The following is a 23670-nucleotide window of genomic DNA, read 5'->3' as shown; positions in this document are numbered from 1 at the left end:
GGAGTATCACTGCGCCACTGTTGCTGCGTACTGATTTATGAAAATAAACACCACAGTCTTTAATCATATTTTTAATTTGTATAAATCGCACAATTAATGGTGATATCTAGATAAATGTCAATATATATTGTTGAGTCTTCTCATCAATAAAGAGAAAACGTTCCCTGAGGAGTTTCTACCTCAAATTCATATTTCCGCTATTATCCACTGGGTGGCGATCTTACCCAACTTAAACACTTGCACATTCACTCAACACTTAAACACCGTGCAAGTTTTGATTGTGGCTCTGAATCTGATATCTTACAAAAGTTCTTCACAAAAATTTTATTATCTCAGTTGTTAGCTGAAAATGAGAACAAATTAAGGGTTTTTTTTACAGCGTAGGCTGTTCTTTCATTTGATATATTTTTTGTTTATTTAAAGAAGATAATTTTTCTGTAAGCCATTAAACTAAAACTGGGTGGCAACTTAAAAAAAACGCTGATGGGTAAAGAGTTAAGCATGCTTCCAAACTTATTGGATCACTTCAACAGTTATACGATATAAATGTTAATGTATAAATTAGATGAATGTTGATCTATGAAAATAAACACCACAGTCTTTAATCATATTTTCATTGTGTATTTGCTGCGTCTGTGTTGCCTGAGAACTGCGCTCTGTTGCAGCCAATTTTGATAATGAGGAACTACTTTGTTTGGCGGAAGAGTAATATTTGTACTAATATAATTACAACTTATTTGTGTTTTATTTTATGCTAATCCTGCTATGCATATGAAGTAACAGTTTTATAAAAGCAATAAGCCCCGCAAAGCAGTGGTGTAACAGTGCATTTTATAACAGCTAAAGAGCTTTGCGTCGTGCCTTAGCTGTTATAAAATGCACTGGTAACCCACTGCTTCGCAGGGCTTATTGCTTTAATATACCCAGTAGCGTGTTTACCCACCATGCAAAACACGAACCCTACAGGCCCCAATTTTGTGTTCTGTTATGCAGTTCAAAGTAAAATATATACGGTTTATGAATATTCCTGAATGTTATGTAATTTTAAGGAAAATTGTAGGCAATGTTGGGGTTTGGGGGCCCCAAGCAAAGTCCAATGACCTGGGGCCCCCAACATTGCCTACATTTTTCCTTATATAATGATAAACACGCCACTGCATACACTCTAAAAATGCTGTTTTTTTAACCCAGTGTTGGGTCAAAAAGGGATGAACTCAGCCTGTTGTGTTAAATTAACCCAGAAAACATATATTTTATTTAAAACAACCCAGCATTTGATTTGAAATAAACCAGCATGGGTTAAATTACAACCCAACGGGGGCTGGGCTCGTCCCATTTTGACCCAATGCTCGGTTGAAAAATACCTCAGCATTTTTTAGAGCATATACAGTGCCACATTTGTGACCATAAAACTTTTGGAGTCTATAATAATTGTATTTCCTTCATTGCAGTAGATAAAGGGATAGTTCACCCCAAAATAAAAAATCTTAACTTTATATTCTAAAATTGGCAAAATTCTGCATGCAAAACACAATAATGGTGTTTAAAAAAAAAACAACACCAGCAGAGAAAGAGATTTCTTATAGATTAAGTTGCATCAATGTCAAAAACGCAAATACTGACTCCAGTTTATCAGATATTGAATCAGATATCACCACAAGCAACACTCTCAGTACAGATGGGCTACAACTCGATATGCAAACATTATTTTATCTCTGCCTGAAGCTTTTATTTAGAAAATCTATCAGACGATAGCGTCTGAGGTGCCTTTCTGTTCATAAATAATAAGGCACTGATATGAAATTGAACTCATTTCTGCTTTTATTTGTTATGTGAGGAAGTCTATTTGATAAAACTTGATCCACAGTATAATATGTTTTGCAGATATAAGATTTAAAGCATTCCTGTAAAATGCTATACTGTAAATGTGCAGTAACATCATTTGGTAATAAAATATTGTTGAGCAAAGGCAACAGTGTTTCTGGCATTCACTCGAATTAAAGATGCAATGAAAGCAAATAAAGAACATCAGTATCTAACATCCAGTCTAACATCTGCGTTTATGTTACATAGAGGGAAGAAAATGAGTCAGGTTTTGAATACAATAACACGAGGTTGAGTTTTTCTATTTTGTGTCAACTTTTCCAAAATTTTTGACACTAAATTCATGCCACAATATATTTACCTTGAACCAATAATAATTGATTTATTATCTTTAAACTAAATCTTATGTACAAAACAACATTCTTCATGTACAAGAATGTGGCCAAGATGAGAGATGTGCTGCATGCAAAATGAGCATCATGCATAATCCAAACCCTGCGTCATGATTGGTTGCTCTCTCTGACAGGCAGCAGTGAACACGCCCCCACTCTGCGCCTGGTGGTGTTACATGTGCCCGAGTGCAGGCAGGCAGTTTTGAAAGCAGTTCCTGATAGAGACGACTACCGCTCTGCTTCTACACTGGCAGAGAGCGTGAGAGAGCGAGCGAGTGAGGGAGAGGGAGAGAGAGAGAGAGACAGAGGGAGAGAGAGATTCTCCTCCAGCGCTGGCTCCACATTCACACGATGGCATCGGACCCGGGGCTGCTGCCCCTGTTAGTGTGGACTATATCCATACAGGTCCTGGGCTCCAGAGGAACGTCCAGCAATGAAGGTATGTGCATTATAATGATGGGAGTCTTTGCTGTCTTATAGTTGACACTACACAGTGCAATACGTATATACCTTTAAATCTCTATTAGATCTCAGAAAACTTGGTTGTGGACATGTCAGTGTACCTTTGGAGAAACTTATTGAAAGGTCTTGCATCTCAGTTTTGATGCGTGTGTGCGTGCATGCGTGTGTGTAACCGAGATATAGTGAATAGACTGATTAATCTGTCACTGTGTATTAAATGAGACTTTGCCCTAATAATCGCTGTGATAACATAGACATACATTTGTGCCATCATATATTAAATCTGTATATTTCAGTTAATCAAATTTTGTGAGTTTGCCAAAAAGCGCAGTGTGGCAGGAATAAGAGGTTTAATCACTTTAAACTATTGTGGGCTATATTGAGCCCCCCGGTGTCTTTTTATAACATCAAACTTTCTTCATTTGTAAATTCAATATCGGTGTGTTTGCATGAATATTAAAACAACTATGATCTTTGAAGTGTTATATAATTGAATACACATTGTATATGTTTTGTAAAGTATTGTTCTTAATGAAACTTATTGCAAAGCATTTCAGAGAAAATTTTGCACTTTTTAGTCCTTGGTTTGGCTGAGTGTTGGTGGTCTGTGAATGTTAAAACCTGATGTCTTTGTACTAGACAATTGTCTTTTCATAATAATGTACAGCCTTGTGAATCAATAACATACACATGAGGAGAATGTATAGGATTTCTGATGTCCATCATTTTACAGAAAGTACCCTGCAATGCTATATTTTAAAGTTGGCTTGTATATCAGCAAGGGTTGGCAAAAGGTCTGATAATTATTACTAAATATATTTTTTAAATCATTGTTTTATTTGTTGAAATCAGTGCTTGTTTACTTTTCCCAACCCGAGTACTCCCAAGCTATCGGTCTAATACAAAATTGAGAGATTACTTACATTAAAAACTTTAACAAGTACTCGTATATTATGCTAAACTAGTGTTTACATAAATATTTTATGTAAGTTTATGAAATCTGTTGAAATGATGTTGCCTGGTATTTGAAAGGAAGGTAAACATGTACATTATGTTTAAACAGACACTGAACCATACAATAAAAACATATTGTCAGCATCTTTATTCAATCCCAATGCATATTTACATAATTAATTTCCTTTATTATAAACGAAATAAAAAATCCATTAATTTAATATATTGTGAACCTCAAAGGTTTGTAAACATTTGTAGTCTAAAGGGTTAAGATGCTGTTAATTAATACAGTATCTAGACATACAAAACTGTATGTGCATGAATTACACGTTTTATATGAATGTTAATGAGCTTAAATTGATTAAATTAGCTTCCCTTAAAAAAGTTGCTACGTTTACAAATAAACTCTTTTATTTTAAGTTTTTTTTTATTTTAAAACGTATAAAATATATTACCACATTTACAAATACATTTTACACAATATATTTATGATTTTTTTATTCATGCATTTGGCAGACGCTTTTATCCAAAGCGACTTACAGTGCATTACACGCTATACATTTTTATCAGTATGTATGTTCCCTGGGTTCGAACCCATGACCTTTTGCGCTGCAAATGCAATGCTTTGAGCTATACAGGAACACACATATATATATATGTATGTATGTATTTGCATATTTTTATCATGGACTCTGAGATCTGGAGGAGCTCTGTTTGCAAACAGCGATTCTGAAGTATTGGCATCCTTCACAGATTATTTATTTTATTTACATTCATATTTTCATATATATCTCATATATACATATTATTATACAGTATCATGCACGTTTATTATGAGGATGGGAAGCAGTCGTGACCTCTTGACCTTCCCTTACACTTCAGTCATGACATGTTTTCATCTCAGTGCTTCAGACATCAGAGAGGGTTTGCGTGCGGAGCGGAGTCACAGTTTGACACGGATGTTACGCTCAGACACACTAAGTGAACACAGGGTTTGCGTGCGATTTCTGCCTCTCCGCTCTCTGTCACAAACTGTTCAATACAGCGTAAAGTCCGCTGAGGTGAGGGAGGGAGAGAGAGATAAAAATACTGTAGACAAGCCAAACAAGAGGTCAACAAGATATACTGTAAGAGAAATAAACCTGTCAAATTCACCTTTAATTTAAAACCCAACACATTCGAAAACATCTCGTCAGAAATTTGTAACAAATTGCAAGGACTAAAGAAAACACAAAACACGAAACACTGGCGCTCTCGATTTGGGAGACTCGTAAATGCTTGTTTGCAAATTCAGAATAACTTCATGTTTTTTAATCCCACATTGGTGTTTTGCTAAAATTGTTTCTTTAAGCTGTATGAAAGTGTTTTGAAAAGCATTTCCCCTGGCCTAAAAACAGCTTTTGTACAAGTGTTTGAGTTTGAAATGCTGTGATGTTTCTGTGCGGCCATAATAACGTTGCTGAATCGTATTGCCACACTGAAAAAATGATTCATTGAATTTACTAAATTTTTTAAGATAAGTGGTTGCAATCAATTTATTTAAGCTACATTTAAACAAAAAAGATTAGTAAAGTAAAATAAAATATAAAACTTTTCTTTAAATGTTTTTATTATTAGAATTATTATTAAACCTTTATTTTACCAGGAAAGAGAGCACATTAAGATTAAATATCTCTTTTGCAAGAGCGTCCTGGCCAAGATTGACAGAAACAAGCAATTTATGTAGCTTAAATAAATTGATTGCAACCCCTTACCTTAAAAAAATTTAGTAAATTCAATGAATCATTTTTTTCAGTGCAGTTTTGTGGCTTTATTTTTTTCCTGATTAAAAAGGACATTGGACCAAAATGAATGAGACTTGGATGGAGTGATTATGAAATAATGAATAGGAAAACAAGGTTTATGCATTATAGGCATCCGATCAGAAGTGTTTCACTAGCAGGTGCACAATATCACAAATGATCATTGAATCACATACAACTTTTTGTATTGTTTAATTATAATATTTTTGTGTATGCTGAAAGAATTGCAAATAGACCAAATTAATTTCACATCTGACTTGCTTAGAGACAAACACACGCTGAAGACACATTTCTCAGAGCCAAAACTAAAAATACCTTGTTTTCTTTTCAGATTTAAACCGTAAGTCCATTTCCATCCATTACTTGACTGTGTAATTTTCTAGATTGCCTCTTAATCCGAAGCACCATTTGAATTTTTATCAGTGGATCTTGAGAAGAGTCTATTACAAACATTTGATTTTAGGCAGATGCTTTTACAAACTTTCATAGCATCGTTTTGCTGATTTTAACTTAAAAACTACATATTGACACATTTTTCATGTTTTCAAGTCAAATGTTTTCATCTGAATGATATGATGATTTTACAATACACTTAGAAAATGACTTTTTAAAATACTTGAAAATAAACTTTATGGGAAACATTATGTTTAAGCATATGTTGTTTTCTTATGCATCTGAAATTTAATCAGACTAAATTTCCAATCTGATCTCATAGGAATTTGTACATATTTTACAAGTTGGATATTTGTATAAATCCGTAGGAAGCAAATCGTACAAAAACATGCACTGTAAAAAATGCATCATCATATATTTTTATGCTAATTTAACTTAAAAAATAAGTTAAACAATTTCAACTTGTTTTTATAAGTTAGGGCAACTATTCACAGGTCAAAACTTAGAATAGTAGGTTGAATTGACTTACATAACCACATTGTTTTTACTTCACGCACCATTTTTTTTTAACGGTCTGTGTGATTATTTATAAAAACCATTAATGAAACTCCACACCTAACCCCAATGTCACAGTGGTGAAAGCAAATTATATAAAAATTTGCATTTGTTATATGAATTAATCCGAATTAGCCATCTTACACAAAAAAAATGTACAAATTGTGTTGAAATTGTTGTGTCAAACATGAAACCAAATTAAAGTAGTTAGTTTGGTATGCAAATGTATCTTAAATTAAGCTGTGACTTAGTAGTTTGGATGACACTTATATTACACATATTAGTTTTAAATAAAAAATTTATTTAATATTGTAATATAATTCTGCTTCTAATTCTAAACAATCTGAGAGTACAATGAATATAATTGCAGATCCATGCAGAAACTTCAAATCTATGTTTTAAACTTTTGCAGAACACAATGAAGTTAAAAAAGGAATCAAACGTTAACACTTACATTTCTACATAAAGGTTACATCATAACAGCAATGCTCTGAAGGCAGAAAAATATGAGTAAATCTTAAAGTATGACAGTAAAAAAAAGTCCAAAGAAAATCCTTAACTTTCCTTGGAAGGAAAGAATAATTCCTGAACAGGACTGCCAAATCTCCTTTTAACTCGAAGGCCAAGAGACGTCAGTCCTGCTTTATTATCAGAATCCCAGCGCTGCAGAATTCATGCATCCTTTCAGTGGGTAACACATTATTTCTGCAAGAAATAGTCATCATTTTTGCGTCTAGGTCGGATGAAGTCTGGCTGTGAGTACCCCACTTCTAGCCAAAATAAACTTTGTTTTTACAAAAAAAAAAAAAATAATTGTGTAGTGTCGGATATCCAAACATGTAAACAAAGCCAACAGGGATTAAAAGATATTTGGTTTCATTAATTTAATGATTTATTTTTCATTTATTTTTTGACTAGCCTGGCTAACACCAGACCAGTCTCATAGAGAATGACTTGCAGCGTGAATTAATAAGGCAGCATGGGGAAACCCAGGTTAGGACTATGGTTAAGCGTCTATTAAATTATCACTGACAGCCCAAATTTTGCCTTGTTTTAGCCTAGACGTCTGGGCTGTGTCTGAACGGCAATTAGATGTCTTTTAATCGCAAAATTGCTTGCTGGGATTTCACTGCTACAGTAGGACATCTTTGCATTTTATGATGCTTCGTACAGCCTTCTGTCTGCGAGTTAAATCACTCTTTCACTTTGTGTCTCATGAAGGAAATGTTGATAAAATCATAAAACGGTATTATGTGTCACATATGGGGAAAATGCATTAGGATTTCTTACAGTACTGTATAGTAATAGTACTACTGTATTGCACATCATCGCTGTGGAGGAAAGCCAGAATCTGCACGTGTCTCTTATTATATGGGAAATTTTATATTGATTTTGGTCTGTTTGTATTTTTGATGAGTGAATGAATGTAAGATGCATCAGATAATGTAGTGGTTAAGGATCTGGGTCAGTGATCCAAAAGGTTGTGGGTTCAATTCCCAGAAGAAAAGATCTGCAGTATGAGAAGAAAGTTGCTGAGACTTCAGAACGCTGTGGCGCCCCTGTACCCATAAGAAATAAAACATAATTTCTCAATTATTTTAATTATTTTATATCTCAGTTATTCCCCTTCGACATTAGTGAGATTTTTTTAAGCAAATTTTTGCTTTAATCTCCTGCATCTCAGATATTTCTCACAAATGTCTCCATTTGAGTTTTAGTAGAGATCTAAATAAACTCAGTTTAGATGTGCCACGTCTGCAATCAAAAGTCAATATTATTGCAGATTTCAAAGATTTCTCATTTAATTTACCCAAATCCATATTATTTTCTACTTTAATATTACATATACATACTCTTCAACCGCTTTCTTGTTTGTTTTATGTTTATTTCTCCTAAGCAATTTTAGAAGAAACATCTGAGAATAAATTCAGACTAAGTTTGTGTAATCTGTGATCCATATAAAATCTCCTAAAATATGAAAGAGCAATAAAGTTTTCCTCTGGGTAGCTCATGTGGTACTGTGAACTATACTGTGCAATGTTTTGCATGAATGAAGAAGGTGACATTAAATGGTGATTTAGTTTGCACCTTTAAACTACAACTGCAGATACGCCATTTATTTCAGAAGCAATATTTCACTGTTAGATACATGTTTGTACCTTCTTATTATAATTCATATTTTGTCACAATTTAAAATAATAGTAAAGCCAATAAATGATGAAATAACACAAATGTATATAAGAAAATTATATAAATGTACACTCTTAAAAATATAGGTGCTTCATGATGCCATAGAAGAACCATTTTTGGCTAAATGGTTTTATAAAGATCTTTAAACATCTGAAGATCAGATTATAAATAGGTAAAACAATTATAATTGTTTTTTTTCTATTGCTGTGAAGAATCTATATATTTATAATACTTATATAATATGTTATATAATAAAAAGTATTTTAGATTTTTCAGCCATCCTTTGACTGTATATCTTACACCTCTTGATTTTCTCTCAACCAAAATTAATCCATTTTATTTAGAAATGGATCTGTATTCATATATTTAAGGATATGTGAGCATTCAGTACAGTTTGACCGGCACAAGTACACCTCTCTGGCCGTGTTTACAGAGCTGTATTCATGTTTGCAGCGGTGCACATGGAGGAACAGGGATCTGTGAATCAATACAGGCAGTTTGGTGCTTCTGTTTGCTGATAGTCAGGGGTTCAAAAGGCCAAACTTATAGAGAAGACTCTTGTTAAGCACACTAACGTCTGCTAGCACTTGTGTTATGTTTGACCTCAGTAGTTACCCAAACTAATTTGAACAGATTTGTGGCTAAAAGAATACAATTAAATGAATACACTGCAAAAAAATGATTTTTAAGAGAAAAAATAATTATTTTGTCTTGTTTTCAGTAAAAATATCTAAAAATTCTTAAATTATGATGCTTTTTCTTGATGAGCAAAATGACCTAGGAAAATAAATCTAGTTTTTAGACCAAAAATATCAATTTTAAGTGATTTTTTGCATAAAACATGCAAAAAAATTATAATAATCTGCCAATGGGGTAAGCAAATTTTTCTTGGATTTTTCTTGAATTTAGTGTTTAAGAAAATCTTCAAGATTTTTTTGCTTACCCCATTGGCAGATTCTTTTGTAAGACAAAAATACTAAGCATTTTTTCTTGAAAATAATTTTTTGCAGTGTAGTAAGGAGAGTTAAAGTTTTTCAATGTGCTTAGGAAGTTAAATACCAAATGACCAGCTATATTTATTACACTCTGTCTTAGATCTGTTTTTATTATTTATTTAGTTTGGTGCATTCTGGGATTGTCTTTTACACAAACAATACACATGATGTTGTTTTAGAATGAGGTATCTTTTAAAAGCCTCAAAAAATTAAAATAAAAAACTCAAAAAATTCTTTATTTTCACTCACAAATGTACAGTACACTGCAAAAAAAAAAAAAAAAGATTTTCAAGAAAAAAATTCTTAGTATTTTTGTCTTGGTTTTCAGTAAAAAATATCTAAAAAAAATTTAAATTAAGATGAAAATAAATCCAGTTTCTAGACAAAAAATACACAATTTAAGTTAATGTGTGCTTCAAACAAACAAACAAACAAAAATCTGCCAATGGGGTGAGACAAAAATCTTAAAACACTTAATTCAAGAAAAAAATATCAAGAAAAAATTTCTTACCCCACTGGCCATTTTTTTTGCTTGTTTTAAGCACAAATTAACTTAAATTGTGTATTTTTTGTCTAGAAATTAGATTTATTTTCTTGTTGTTCATCAACAAAATTCACTTAAATTGTATATTTTTTGTAGAAAAACTAGATGTATTTTCTTGTCTTGTTTATTGTATTTTGCTCATCAAGAAAACAAGACAAAAATACTAAAAAAATTTTTTTTGCAGTGTACACTGCACACTGCAAAAAATGATTTTCAAGAAAAAAATTCTTAGTATTTTGTCTTGTTTTCAGTAAAAATATCTAAAAATATCAAATTTAAGCGATTTTGTGCATAAAACAAGCAAAAAATCTGCCAATGAGGTAAGTAAAAAAATCTTGAAAATTTTTCTTAAATACTAAATTCAAGAAAAATTCAAGAAAAATGTGCTTACACCTTGGCTGTTTTTTTTTTCTGTTTTAAGCACAAAATTGCTAAAATTTGATATTTTTGGTCTAAAAACTAGACTTATTTTCTTCGGTCATTTTGCTCATCAAGAAAATGCATCTTAATTTAAGAATTTTCAGATATTTGTACTGAGAATAAGACAAAAAAACTAAGTAAGAAAGTCAGTGCAGTGTGTTCCTAAAATTGATAGAAATTCTGCACATTATTTTGTATGTGTCTTGTTAAATGCATTCTGCATCGCTGTTTCCAACCTCAAAACAAAACGATATGTCAGTCCATGTAATTTGCTCTCTGGCAGCTGTAGAATAAGCTGAAACAAGAGGTGAAGACCAAGTAGATGACAGTATGAAGAAAGAGCCACTTGATGCTGCATTTCATGACCAGAGAAAGGCAAGAGAGAGAGATAGAGAGAGAACAGAAGACGATAGATGACACTTCGGCATATTCCAAAATGAAGTGGCCCACAGCACACATTGAAGGATCTCCGTGTTGAACTTTATGGCTTTGACAATCTACTGCTCCAGCCATGGGGTTATTTCTGTCACGCTGACCAGATGCACCTCAGCATCTGGATGATGGAGAGCAAAGCAAAACTTCACTGCCGTAGGAGACTCGTACATTTATGATGTAGACTAGAGAGACTGTACCTCAAACCAGAGCTCAAACTGGTTTAAATGAAGGATTAGGTCACAACATTATTTTGAAGTCTGTTTAAAGCACAGGAAACATGTCAAGAACAGATCCAGGTCTTTATTTAAGAAAGCATAAAAAAGTTTTGCATTAGAAAAATGAAAGTTTTTGGGACCACAAATGATTTAAAGAGCATGCTTTACCTTGCAACATTATTTTCATGACAAATAAATACCTCTCAAATGATCATTTATGCATTTGGCAGATACTTTTTTCTAAAGTGACTTGCAATGCATTTAATCCAATACATTTTATCAGTATGTGTGTTTCTTGGGAATTTAACCCATAACCGTTATGTTGCAAATGCACAAGCTGAGCTAAAGGAACTGTCATTACTGAAAAATAGTCTTATCATTCTGTTCTGTTCATGCAAAAAAAGATGCATTAAATCAGATCTTTATGCATTCATTTTTATTTTCTCTTGTGAACTCTTTCCAATATCAGAAAGACCATAAACAAGACTTGCAGACTTTTCAGAGTTTAGAAATTGCTCCAGCCGGCCCCTGCGTCACAACAAAGATATCTGATACAGTAAATCTCAGGAAAACTCTGCCTGATCCTCCTTGATGGATTTCCTCATTGCTCTTCATGGGGAAATAATGTATTTTACACCTCATAATCTGCACATAAATCAAAGGTTTAACCTAATTTAGTGATGGGGTGAAAGTGGTGGTAGTCTACAGCAGCGTCTCGAGCTCTCACAACACAGCCGGCAATGTAAACTCCGCCATACCGACGCTTCACACATACACATGCATTACATTAAAAAATGACGAAGGAATTCATCATTTAAAGTGAGCGCAGATGCTTGGAAAGGTAGAAGAAATTAATAAACATTATTTGAAGAGGAGAAGCGGAGGAATGGAAGCTCATTCAGAGGCAAAAGATTTATTTAATATCTCTTTCACCCCGTTGCATCAGCATAAGACATGTTTTTAAGCATTGGCCCGGATTATTGAAGGATTGATCTGACGCGTGCTCTACAGGTTTAATAGTTCACATGGATGAGTAAAGTATATTAAATAATTACCTGTAAAACCTTGTTTATACCTAAAATAACCCACAAAAATCAAGTTATACTGCAGTGATGCAAGTCATAATCTTTTTTCCAAGCTGTGATGTTTACCGTCGGCCTTTAAGTGCATTTGTGTTGTATTTTATTGAGAAAAGTAATAAAGCAGTGTCATGATGTCATATCGCAAACGACGAGGCTTTGAAATCCATCGGCTGTTTTCAGTGAAGCGTATCTTGTGATTGTCACTCGCACGTCTATCACCACGCTATGATTTAGTATTTACTCTATTGTACTGGGCTACTTTCTATTAAATGCTATCACGGTTTATAGATTCACCTCAGTGGGTTAGATAAATGACAGCCCAACACTAAAACCATTGATATGGATTAAAATGTATCTAACTGTCAAAGAAAGACTTATCTCTGTTCATTTTGAAGACTTGCGACTTATCCTGACATAATGCTATATGAGAAATCATACATAACGCCAACGGATTAACTGATTTAGTCAAATGGTTTTGTATGACATCTGTTGAATATGAACTCGAGCTTATGTTTGTCGTTTTATCTGGAGACATCGAGATGGCAAGACATGACATTTGAGGATGTTTCAAAGAAATTAAATGAAATGAATTGACAGCAAGTAGTGTGAAGATGTTCTTTGTGTATTAACGCTGTCTTTGAGATGTGCATTGTTTATGAACGTGCTTGACAAAGCTGGAAGTAACCTGCATTATACTTTTGATTTAAAGGGTCTTTGAGGAACCAAAATGAATAACAGAAATCCAAGTCTCTGTGAAGGCCACAAAAGTTGCATTGATTTTTTAAAATCTATAAACGAGGAGAAAATGTCCAGGGAAAAGTTAATCAAAGGGGTAGCCTTGTATTTTACAGTACGTGTACTTACCCTGGACATATATGGTAAATAATATGTTCTACTTACACACAAATGTGTCGCTTACTTTTGAGTATCTACATGGTTATTAAATGGTATCATTACTGTACTTACCAGTGGTAAACACTTTGTAGTTATTATGTAACCAAATACATACTTATAGTGTATGTATACTATAACTAATTACAAACACTACTGTACTTACAAATTAATGTACAATATAGTATTAGGTACTTACAGGGAAGTGTGGGTTAATGACAGGTACTTATAGTGTACATATAAGATAACTAATTACAAACACTACAATACTAAATACAGTGTTTGTAATTAGTTATCATACATGTACACTATAAGTACCTGTTATTAACCCACACTTCCCTGTAAGTACCTAATACTATATTGTACATTCATTTGTAAGTACAGTAGTGTTTCTCACAAATGAATGTACAATATAGTATTTAGTACTTACAGGGAAGTGTGGGTTAACGACAGGTACTTATAGTGTACATATATGATAACTAATAACTAACACTGCTGTACTTACAAATAGTATGTACATAGTAAGTGTGTAGTACTTACAGGCCAGCGTAATGTACATATGTGATAACTAATAACAAATATTACTGATGTGCCCTTTTGGTATTTTTGTCCCTGTAAGTATTAAATACTATAATGTACATTCATTTGTAAGTACAGTCCCAGTACTTATCTAGAGTTACATAATAACTACCAAGTATGTACCGCTGGTAAGTACAGTAATGATACCATTTAATTACTATGTACAGTAGATACTCAAAAGTAAGTACAACACATTTGTCTGTAAGTACAACATATTTATATATATAGAAGGTAAGTACACGTACTGTAAAATAAAGTGCTACCATCAAAGCAATGCTTATCACAAAACTTATACTGAACCTTAAGTCTCAGCTGCTAATTGCTACTAACTAACTACATTATTACTAGATGAAGTGTGTTCCACATAGTAGTTTACTGTTCTTTTCCCAGTCCCAAAATAACTCTGTACGTTTATGCATCCGTTCAGCAAACAAGTGAGCAAACGTTCCCAAAGGACCAACCGGCTTTGGTGCTGTGTGACCGCTTGTGCCCACCGAATCCTCCAGGGAAAGATGGAGTCTTTCAGGTCTTTCAGACCGTCGTCGTTCAGTGCCGCTTTTGGAATAACTGAAGCTTGGGCTTCAGACAAACATGTCAAGTACAGCAGGGAATTTATCTCTGTTTATATACAGCATGAACGATTCATTACCTTTCACTGAAGTAGTCCTTCAACTAAAAGCAGACTGATTCTCAGCCCAATAGACAAATAGTGGCCATCTAATGACCGATTCCTGTGAACGTGGCGTTTTTGGTAGAGGATTTCTTCAGAGATTTGAGGAGAGACCTTCATGAAATGAGTCCTTGAGGATTTCTTCACTTAGATGATGAGCTAAAACCGAATGTTGTTTTAAATGCTTGCGTGGAATCTCTGACAGACTCCTCACGGCGGATTGAGTATTTAGACGTTCTGCCTTTGTTGTTTTCTGTGTGAAGTGTTGAAAGGATGAGTCATTTCAAAGAGAGACGGACGATGACCGCTTTTCTGCACGAAGGAAGGCATAGATGTGTAGTCGCTGTGTGAATTCTGAAGTCAATTTGATTATAATGGAGAAACAATGTCAGATTGGGTTCCTGGTTAAAAATTGTAGATTCGTCTTAAACATCATACTGAGAGAAAATATGGAGACACGTTAATAGGCTAAAAAGCACATCTAAGAGCAGATGAGCTGTACACCTGCCAATGAGCAATGAATTGAGAAAAGTTAAATGTAATTCTGAAAAAAATATATAGCAAAATATCTGCATCAAATACTGTAAATTGTAGAAAAATAATGAAAAAACCTTTAATGTCATTGTATAGCTATACTGTATAACAAAATTAGAAGCACTGTTCCTAATTGGTGTTAAGAAACAACATATAATAATGAATAATATTTCTCATTTAAGTAATAAAATATTGCACTTTGGACATTGAAAAATTAGCAGGTAAACATTATTACAAATATGTGTTTTGAGTGTCATGTGTGTTGCTTGTCATTTCAAAATATGTGTTTGTTTCATCATGTGCATCATGCGTCTTCTGAAAATACGTGCCCGCTGCACATGCGTTGAAAGGGTTTGTGATAAAAAAGACGCTCACATAAAAAAAAATTTACAAGACACAGTAGTGACTGGACTTTCACATAACATTTTCATAATTACAGAATTGGTGAGTTTAAAGTTTTTATAAATACAGCGACAAAGTGATGGTATTGCACATAGACATAGTAAGAACATAGAACTGCCGATTGAAATGAAAAGTGAGTTTTTGAGTAAAATGACCTGTGACTGTATTCCACTTCACATTAAAGTATAATATATTTTATTTAAGTATAATAAATTATTATATAAATTATTATAGTATAAGAGTATAGTATTATGTCTGATTTGACTTATTATAAAATATAATTTAAAACTAAAATAAATATTTACACCCAAAGAAATAAAAAATGTAAGTGTCATGGAATAAAGAAAGAAAAAAAAAATTCTGGAAATGAATAATGTTTGTTTTAGATGAGTTTTCAGTTGTTTGTAGGGCTGGCAAAAGATTAATGGCAATTAATCGCATCCAAAATAAAAGTTTGTGTTTACATAACATATGTGTGTGTACTGTGTGTAAATATTATGTATATATAAATACACACACATTCATGTATATATTTAAGAAATATTTGCCTTTAAATACTGTATATACATTTATATAATTTATATGATATATAAATATTTATATATAAATATAACAAATTTTTCTTAAATATATAAATGATTGGGTGTGTTTTTTATATAAATAATAATTATACACAGTACACATACATATGTTATGGAAACACAAACTTTTATTTTGGATGCGATTAATTGCAATTAATCTTTTGCCAGCCCTAGTTGTTTGTGTGTTGTTTTATAGCGGGTTTAAGAGAAAAGAGACTGAAGAGCTAGATGAGCGATTTGACTGATCAGTAAAGAGTGAATCAAGTGTTGATTTATTGCCATATGGATGTTCTGCCTATCAAAAGTCTTACAACCCTCATCAGTATTTCACCAAAATCGCATCTGTTCCCATCTGGAACTGACGATAGAGATAACTATGCCTGATTTAAAATTAAATATGGAAGATTTTGCTTGGATTTATTTAATAGATAGGTTTGTGAATATATATAATCAGACCCACACTCTTAAAAAAAAGGTGCTTAAAAGGTTCATCAGCGAATACCATAGAGAAAGCATTCAGTTAAACTTTTATACATTTATATAATCTAAAAGACCTTTTTCTTTCACTACAAATAAACTTTTGAGAAGCAGAAAGGTTTTGCAGATGTTTAAAGTTCTTTATGAAACCAAAAGAAAGACAAAATTGTTTTTGTGGCATTGTGAAGCACATTTATTTTTTAAAATGAGTGAGGTGATTGCCATATGCATTTACTGAGATGCTGTAGTGTAAATGGTTGCTAGGCTAGGTGGTTGCTATGGTGTTTTCTGGAGGCTGTTAGGTGGCCATTTACAGAACCCATCCCAAATCTTTATTTCAGCCATTGCAAGGTGCAAGTTAGATTGCTTTCCAGAAAAATGTTTAGAAAACTAATATCACATCTATTTTAAACAAACTATATGATATAAAGTTGAATGTTTAGAAAAACATTGTGGACGGGGTTCAGTGTGATATAATACTCAAGGTTTGGTTTTTTTAAACTCTTAAGTATAAACATTAATAATAGCAATACTTGCATTGCAAGCAGTAATAAATGTACCAGCATGCATTTGAAAATGTGCTTTTGATAATTAGAAGTGAAAACAAACACAGGTATATTTAGTGCCCTTGCGGTTTCCCCCCCAGCTTGCATTATTCACACCTCTATTCATTAAAAATACATTCAGAACTAATGGTGATAAAAATTACACTCCCATCCCCATTAGGATGGCGTACATATTGCTCTCTCAGTAGGAAAACTTTAGCGTTCTTACCCACAATGCATTGTGCTAATGAGGCTGTTGGTGGTACACTTTCTACATTCACCTGAATGACCAATGCTTCACCCTGTGGCGTTTCAGACGCCGCAATCTCTCCGCAAGTGACCCGGACCGTTGGGCCACAGCAGCTCTCCATCAATCCAGATATGCCTATAGATGAATAGCTCGAAAAGCTCAAAATAGAGAACAGTTTTGTGGAATATAAAAAGATGGAAAATTTGAACCATTGCCCTCGGGACATTTCAGTTTCTGAAGGAACACAACTGACTTATTTCACAACAGGTCAGGGATTTTCCTGGTTTGATGGATAGACTCTTAAAAATGATATTTTCTGAGTGGGGTGGGCATTGGCGAGAGATTAAAATTGTTTTAAAAAACAGCTGAAGTGTATACCCAATTCCCCCAAGATATCCTCTTGTCGTAGAAAGTCATCCGTCACTGTTGACAGGCGATGTGTAATTGTACGGGCTTCTGGTTGTACTATGGGGTCATTGCCTGATTCACCCAAACAAAAGGATATTGGGAGAAGTGCTATGGGAGTAACGTTAAAGGAACAGTTCACCCCAAAATAAAAATGCTCTCGTTTACTCACCTTTACACCATCCCCTGTATATGACTTCCTTTCAACATATGAAGAGTTTCGTTGCAAAACGAGATAAATCCATTTTTTAACATTTTTGTCAAAACATGTTTATTATTATGTTATCATGTTATTATTTTGTTTTATGGTGCTACTTAGCTGTATTTTTTAAGTTATGAAGGTTTAAATCAAAACGAACCAACTGCAGTTGAATTGAAATTAATTGGAATGCACAACCAAAAAACGAGATTTCTGACCAATTAAAAAAAACGGTGGTTATCTCGTTTTGCAACGAAACTCTTCATATCCTCCAACCCATATGATTGATTTGGTCATTTGTCCATTTCACCAAATACGACCAATAGATGCATTTACTAAATTAGCGCCTCTACCGGCAGCAGGTGAAACTAAACTCTTTCGCCGCCATTGACGAGATAACTCGTCAATTAAGAGAAAACACTTCCCTGCCAATGACGAGAATTTCCGGCTTTCGCAATACCGCTGTTATCCACCAGGGGGGCGCACTTGCGCAACTTATACAACCCGGAAGTAGCAGCTCACGTGAAAGAGAAAGAACTCAGCTTTTTGCTCAAAATTAGGTGTTTTTGAAGAAACCTACCCATATTTGATAGGTGATAAAAAGAGAACTAACGAAGGAAGGATGAAACGTTTTTTTTTTTTTTGAAAGCAGAGGGTCTGTTCTTTCATTGTATATATTGTTTGTTTATATATTTAAAGGAGAACATTTAAGGCATTAAACTTTTGTGAAAATCATGAAAAATGCTGGCGCTGGCTGGCAACTTTTTTTTAAAAAAACGCTGGCAGGGAAGAGTTAATATATTAGGGTATAAAATTATATTTTGGGGTATAATTTTTCTATGATGACATTTTCAATTTAAACTGCCAGGATTAATTGTATTTTATTACCAACCTGATCTCACAAATTTCCGTGGCATAGTCACGGAATTTTGTGCTCATTTTTCCGTGGCATTCTCACGGATCTCCGCATTTTTCCGTGGCACTGCTACGGACTGTCTTTTTCCGTGGCATTCTCACGGATTGGCTACTCAACTGTTTTGTCCTATTTTCTTACCAGTTTTGCTTTGGTTTAGGGTTAAATTTACATGAAATGACATCCCTACCCAAACCCAACTCTAACCCCAACGCCAGGCAACAATTGTTTAAAGTTTAGAAAATATAAAAGAATAAATCAGAAAAAATAGTATAAACCAATATTTAAAGTAACATACTAACGCAAACACCAAATCTAACCCTAAACCGAAGCGAAAATGGTTTGAAAATAGGAAAAAGCAGTTGAGTAACCAATCTGTGAGAATGCCACGGAAAAAGACAGTCCGTAGCAGGGCCACGGAAAAATGCGGAGATCCGTGAGAATGCCACGGAAAAATTAGCACAAAATTCCCTGACTATCCCACGGAACTTTGTGAGATCATGTTGCTTATTTCACATTACACTATTCAGGCATTTAAGGCAAATAACGTACCTATTTATTTATTATATGATATAAACACAACATACAAAACAGTCACAACTTTTTAAAAATGTACTTAAAATATACCAAGTGTATCAAGGTCAAACGATCGATTTAATTGAAGAAAAGATGCAAAAGTGATGACAATCCACTGTAAATATCAGATCCGGAGGACGTACACTGATTCAAAAACTGCCGCGATGATACGTCGTCTATGATTGTGAAAAGGCATTGGCTTTCGTGTGTCTCGTGACCGATCGCATCATTGCGTCAGCTAAGAATGTGAAGCGCTATTGGCTCTTCTGATCGACTACGTCATGCTGGTTTATGTTTAAATGAGATCTGACTGTGTGTTTTTCATATAAAGTAATCATATGGCTTCAGTTCGCAAGTTTTGCAACACGAATGGTTTGTAATACTTTTTTTACTTTTTTATGCAATAGATACCTGACTGTACTTTTACTTGTGTGTTGTGTTTTATATGGTTGAGAAGTGGTTGGGTTTAGGGTAAGGGTGAGGGTGGAGTTAGATGCTCCAAAATATCTTTAAAACCACAAATGTTTATGAAACCGTTTCTACATTTACAAATTCATAAAATTAAATGTCTAATCTGATGTATAAGGCAAAAAAACGTAACAACCGGTTGTATTTATAAGCTACTGCCGCTAGAGGACACTAATGCCTTAATACGTCACTTTAAGTCGTGCATGCACAAACGACGTTATTTTTTGGAGGACAGTTTCCTCCCTTTCTTACACTCTTAAAAATGAAGGTGCTTCACAATGCCATGAACCATTTTTGGTTCCTCAAAGAACCATTTAGTCAAAGGATCTTCAAAGAACCATTCATTTCTTTTTACTTTTTAAAAAATCTAAACATTTTTGTAAAAACAGAAAGGTTCTTCAGATGATAAAGGTTCTCTGTGGAACCATTCAGCCATTCATCCTTTAATGCTACTTCCTCAGCACTGCTCCCAATATCAGGCGATGACCCCATAGTTCAACCAGAAGCCCATACAACATGGAGATGCCTGTCAACCATGACATATGACTTTCGACAACAAAAGGATATCTTGGGGGAATTAGGTACACCAGCTGTTTTTTAAAGGGCACATATTATGCAAAATCCACTTTTACAAAGTGTTTGGGCATAATGTATGTTAGCAGTCCACCCGCTACTTGTTTTTAATCCACATTAAACCAAAGCAATTTAATTAGACATGCCGCTTTGATTCCCTTATCAATATGAGGTCACATTGATGAAGCCCCGCCCACTAACAGTACTGCATTAACATAGTTTTCACCCTCAGTGAGTTGTACTCTGTCCACCAGACAGACATTGTCTCAGACTTTATTAATCGGATCTATTTTACCTGAAAGCTCTCACTGTCTGTTTGTAAAGAAGCTGTAGCTCATTTGCATTTACAGGATCTTTACTCCCACCCAAGTAGGGTCATTTTTGACATGCCATAATACATTTTCTGAGGGGTATTTTGAGCTGAAACTTCACAGACACATTCTTGCCCCCCATCCAGAACCATAAAGGTTTTGTCTATATACATTTTTGATATTAGTTATTGAAAGGGGTCATAAAGAAACATGCTTTATTAACACGGTCTCACACCCATGGCGTCAATATTTGACGACACTTGACCAATGCGTCAATATGTTGACAAAACGGAGGGTATACCTTTCGTGTCATTTTTTGACGAACTGGGGACTTCAATACTATTGGGTACGCGAAATTAAACAGTTGTCGCCTGGCATTGGGGTTAGGGAAAGGTTTGGGTAGGGATGTCATTATGTAAATCTAACCCTAAACCGACGCGAAAATGGTAGAAAATGGTAAGAAAATAGGAAAAATAATGCAACGGACTTAATAGTATTGAAGTCCCCAGTTCGTCAAAAAATGACGCGAAAGGTATACCCTCCGCGTCAACATATTGACGCATGGTCAAGTGTCGTCAAATATTGACGCCATGGGGTGAGACTGGGTTGGCTTTATACCTTGAGAATGTGTAGATATGTCATCTACCAGCAGGGGTGAACTGCACCAGCTACCCATTACTTCATCCAAGAAGTACCAAGGAGCCAAATAAAGAGAGAGAGAGAGAGAGAGAGAGAGAGAGAGAGAGAGAAAGAGAGAGAGAGAGGCCATCTGTTCTTACTTTGTGACCCAGTGCCCTAATCAGAAGAATCCTTTCCAAATGAGGAGTCCAATCAGCAAGCATACTAAAACTGCTGATTACAACACGTGCTGTCTTTTTTGTGTGTGTGTGTGTGTGTGTGTGTGTGTGTGTGTGTGTGAGAGAGAGAGAGAGAGAGAGAGAGAAATAGAGAAAGTAAGACAAAAAGTGAGAGAGTTAAGAAAGATCCTGAAGTGAATCTGAAGAAAATTAACCAAAGTGATGACATTTAAAAAAGAACAAAACCTCACAGACAACCTGCTAATGAAGATACCGATAGATGAGATGTGAAGTGCTACACCATTTTTTTACTGTGATAATGCAAGAAGATATCTACTCATCTATATCTAGCCAGGGCCTGATGCATTAATTGGTTTAAAATAGCCATTTTCACGTGCATATCAGGACTTATTAATCAAAAAGTAAATTATCCCATTAAAGAATAGCAAAGATTTTTTAGTTCATGTTCTTGTAATTGTGATTTTTAATAACTTTATTAATGCATTTAGCAGACACTTTTATCCAAAGAGACTCACAATGCATCAGTGTGTAACACTGGCGTAGCGCACCTAAAAATGGATGCAGAATAACTTTTATAGTCTAAAAAAAAAGTTTACTAACTTGTGCTTTTGTTGTTTCCTTAGAATATATATTTATTTTTAAAATCAACCCTTTCACGCATAAGTAAAAAATATTTTATCTGACCCATTGTTTCCATAGCGACGCATCATGATTGTCACAATAACTTACAGATGCATGCTATTCGTTTTATTTCGTTTTTCCTTTTTTATTAAAATATTCACTAACTTGCTTACCATGTCAACTAAACCTTATAAATTATCTTGATCTATGACGAGATGAGCGCTGCAGTTCAGAGAGTCCTGTCAACCGGATTAGCAGCACCTGAATTCCCCAGTTTCTCATAAAATACATGAAAGTAAGTGGGAAAAGAATAGAGTATCGTTAGACTTTATAGTTCCGCTATGTGTGTCAGATTTATGAATAAAAGACGTCGCCAAATTACACTTGAATAGATTGCTTTCCATAGACATCGGTGTGTATTTTACAAACTACAAATGTATTGTTTTACTAGTACTTATGTGTATTTAAATGTCTGAAACATAAAATAAACATTATGTGGTTGGTTAAACACTGCATATTAGTTGTGATATATGACAAGCACTGATCACGTCCGTCTCTGGCTTAGCGTCAACCAACGCGCAAAAGCAGTTTGAATATTTCTGATTGCGATACTGACCTTTGCCTGGCTTATTTGTGTAATAAATTGTTGCTTTTGGATCTGCTTCTGCCTTCTCACGCATATTATGGTTATAACATGGTTATATGCTTAAGGTTAATAATTTTGCACAGTAATATGATACCAAATGTGGCACACCCAGATTTTCAGATGCACACCCAGAGTATCTTTTCTGGCTACGCTACTGTTGTGTAATCTTTGGGATCAAACTAATGACCTTTGCGCTGCTAACGCAATACTCTACCAATAGGCTTTATGCCCAGCTGGACTACTTCCTGAACTTCAACCAGCTCCTTGTTTCCTGTCTGCCATTATTGGACAAACTGATTAATCCTGGTGTGCCTGACCTCAGTAGTCACAACAACAATAATCAGACACACCTGGATTAATCAGTTTGTCCAATAATGGCAGACAGGAAACAAGGAGCTGGCTGAAGTTCAGGAAGTAGTGCAGCTGGGAATAAAGCCTATTGAGCTACACGTAACCAGGAATGGGTATGCAAAGTAACCTGCAATCTTATGTTTTCGACAGAGAGGGCGAAGTAGAGTCATGAGCTTTAAGTTACATTGTAATCTAACGCAATGCAAAGTAATACCAAATAAAAGAGATTAAAGGTCACACTTAACCCTAAACTTCACTTTAGATTATAACAACATGCACAGCAAGAGTCTAATGTATCACTGTTCTGTTGCTTATCTGGATAGACACTGTACTGCACGGGCACATGCAAATGTTTAGCAATTTTGCATGGACCGACATTGCACCCGGTCTCACACGAGCCTGACCCGGAGCTCAGTGATGAACGCCTGTGGACCTGCAACAATAAAATTGTCAAATGCGAAGGTACCACTGAGCTTGACGTTGTTGTGTGATACCTGGGGAGGTGGATGTCGACCGGTGTTATCTGTTACCGCGACACACACATCCATGAGGCAGCTGGCATTTCTTCAAATTGAAGGTGACTCTTTGTTTACCCAT

The 23670-nt window shown here is 34.5% G+C and overlaps 1 protein-coding gene across 1 annotated transcript in view; it reads left to right on the top strand.

The window, feature by feature from the left end:
- epha8 (eph receptor A8) overlaps positions 1-23670 on the top strand; it is a 137679-nt gene that overhangs the window by 13953 nt on the left and 100056 nt on the right. Inside the window, exon 3 of the mRNA XM_055183985.2 lies at positions 2351-2655. Coding sequence (XP_055039960.1) covers positions 2568-2655 — 88 coding nt within the window. The 5' untranslated portion in view covers positions 2351-2567. The remainder of the gene's footprint in view (positions 1-2350; positions 2656-23670) is intronic.

Source organism: Misgurnus anguillicaudatus, chromosome 14 (genome assembly GCF_027580225.2).
Source record: "Misgurnus anguillicaudatus chromosome 14, ASM2758022v2, whole genome shotgun sequence".
Lineage (NCBI taxonomy): Eukaryota > Metazoa > Chordata > Actinopteri > Cypriniformes > Cobitidae > Misgurnus > Misgurnus anguillicaudatus.
Note: the sequence above shows the minus strand (reverse complement) of the source record. Positions and strands in the feature narration are given on the sequence as shown.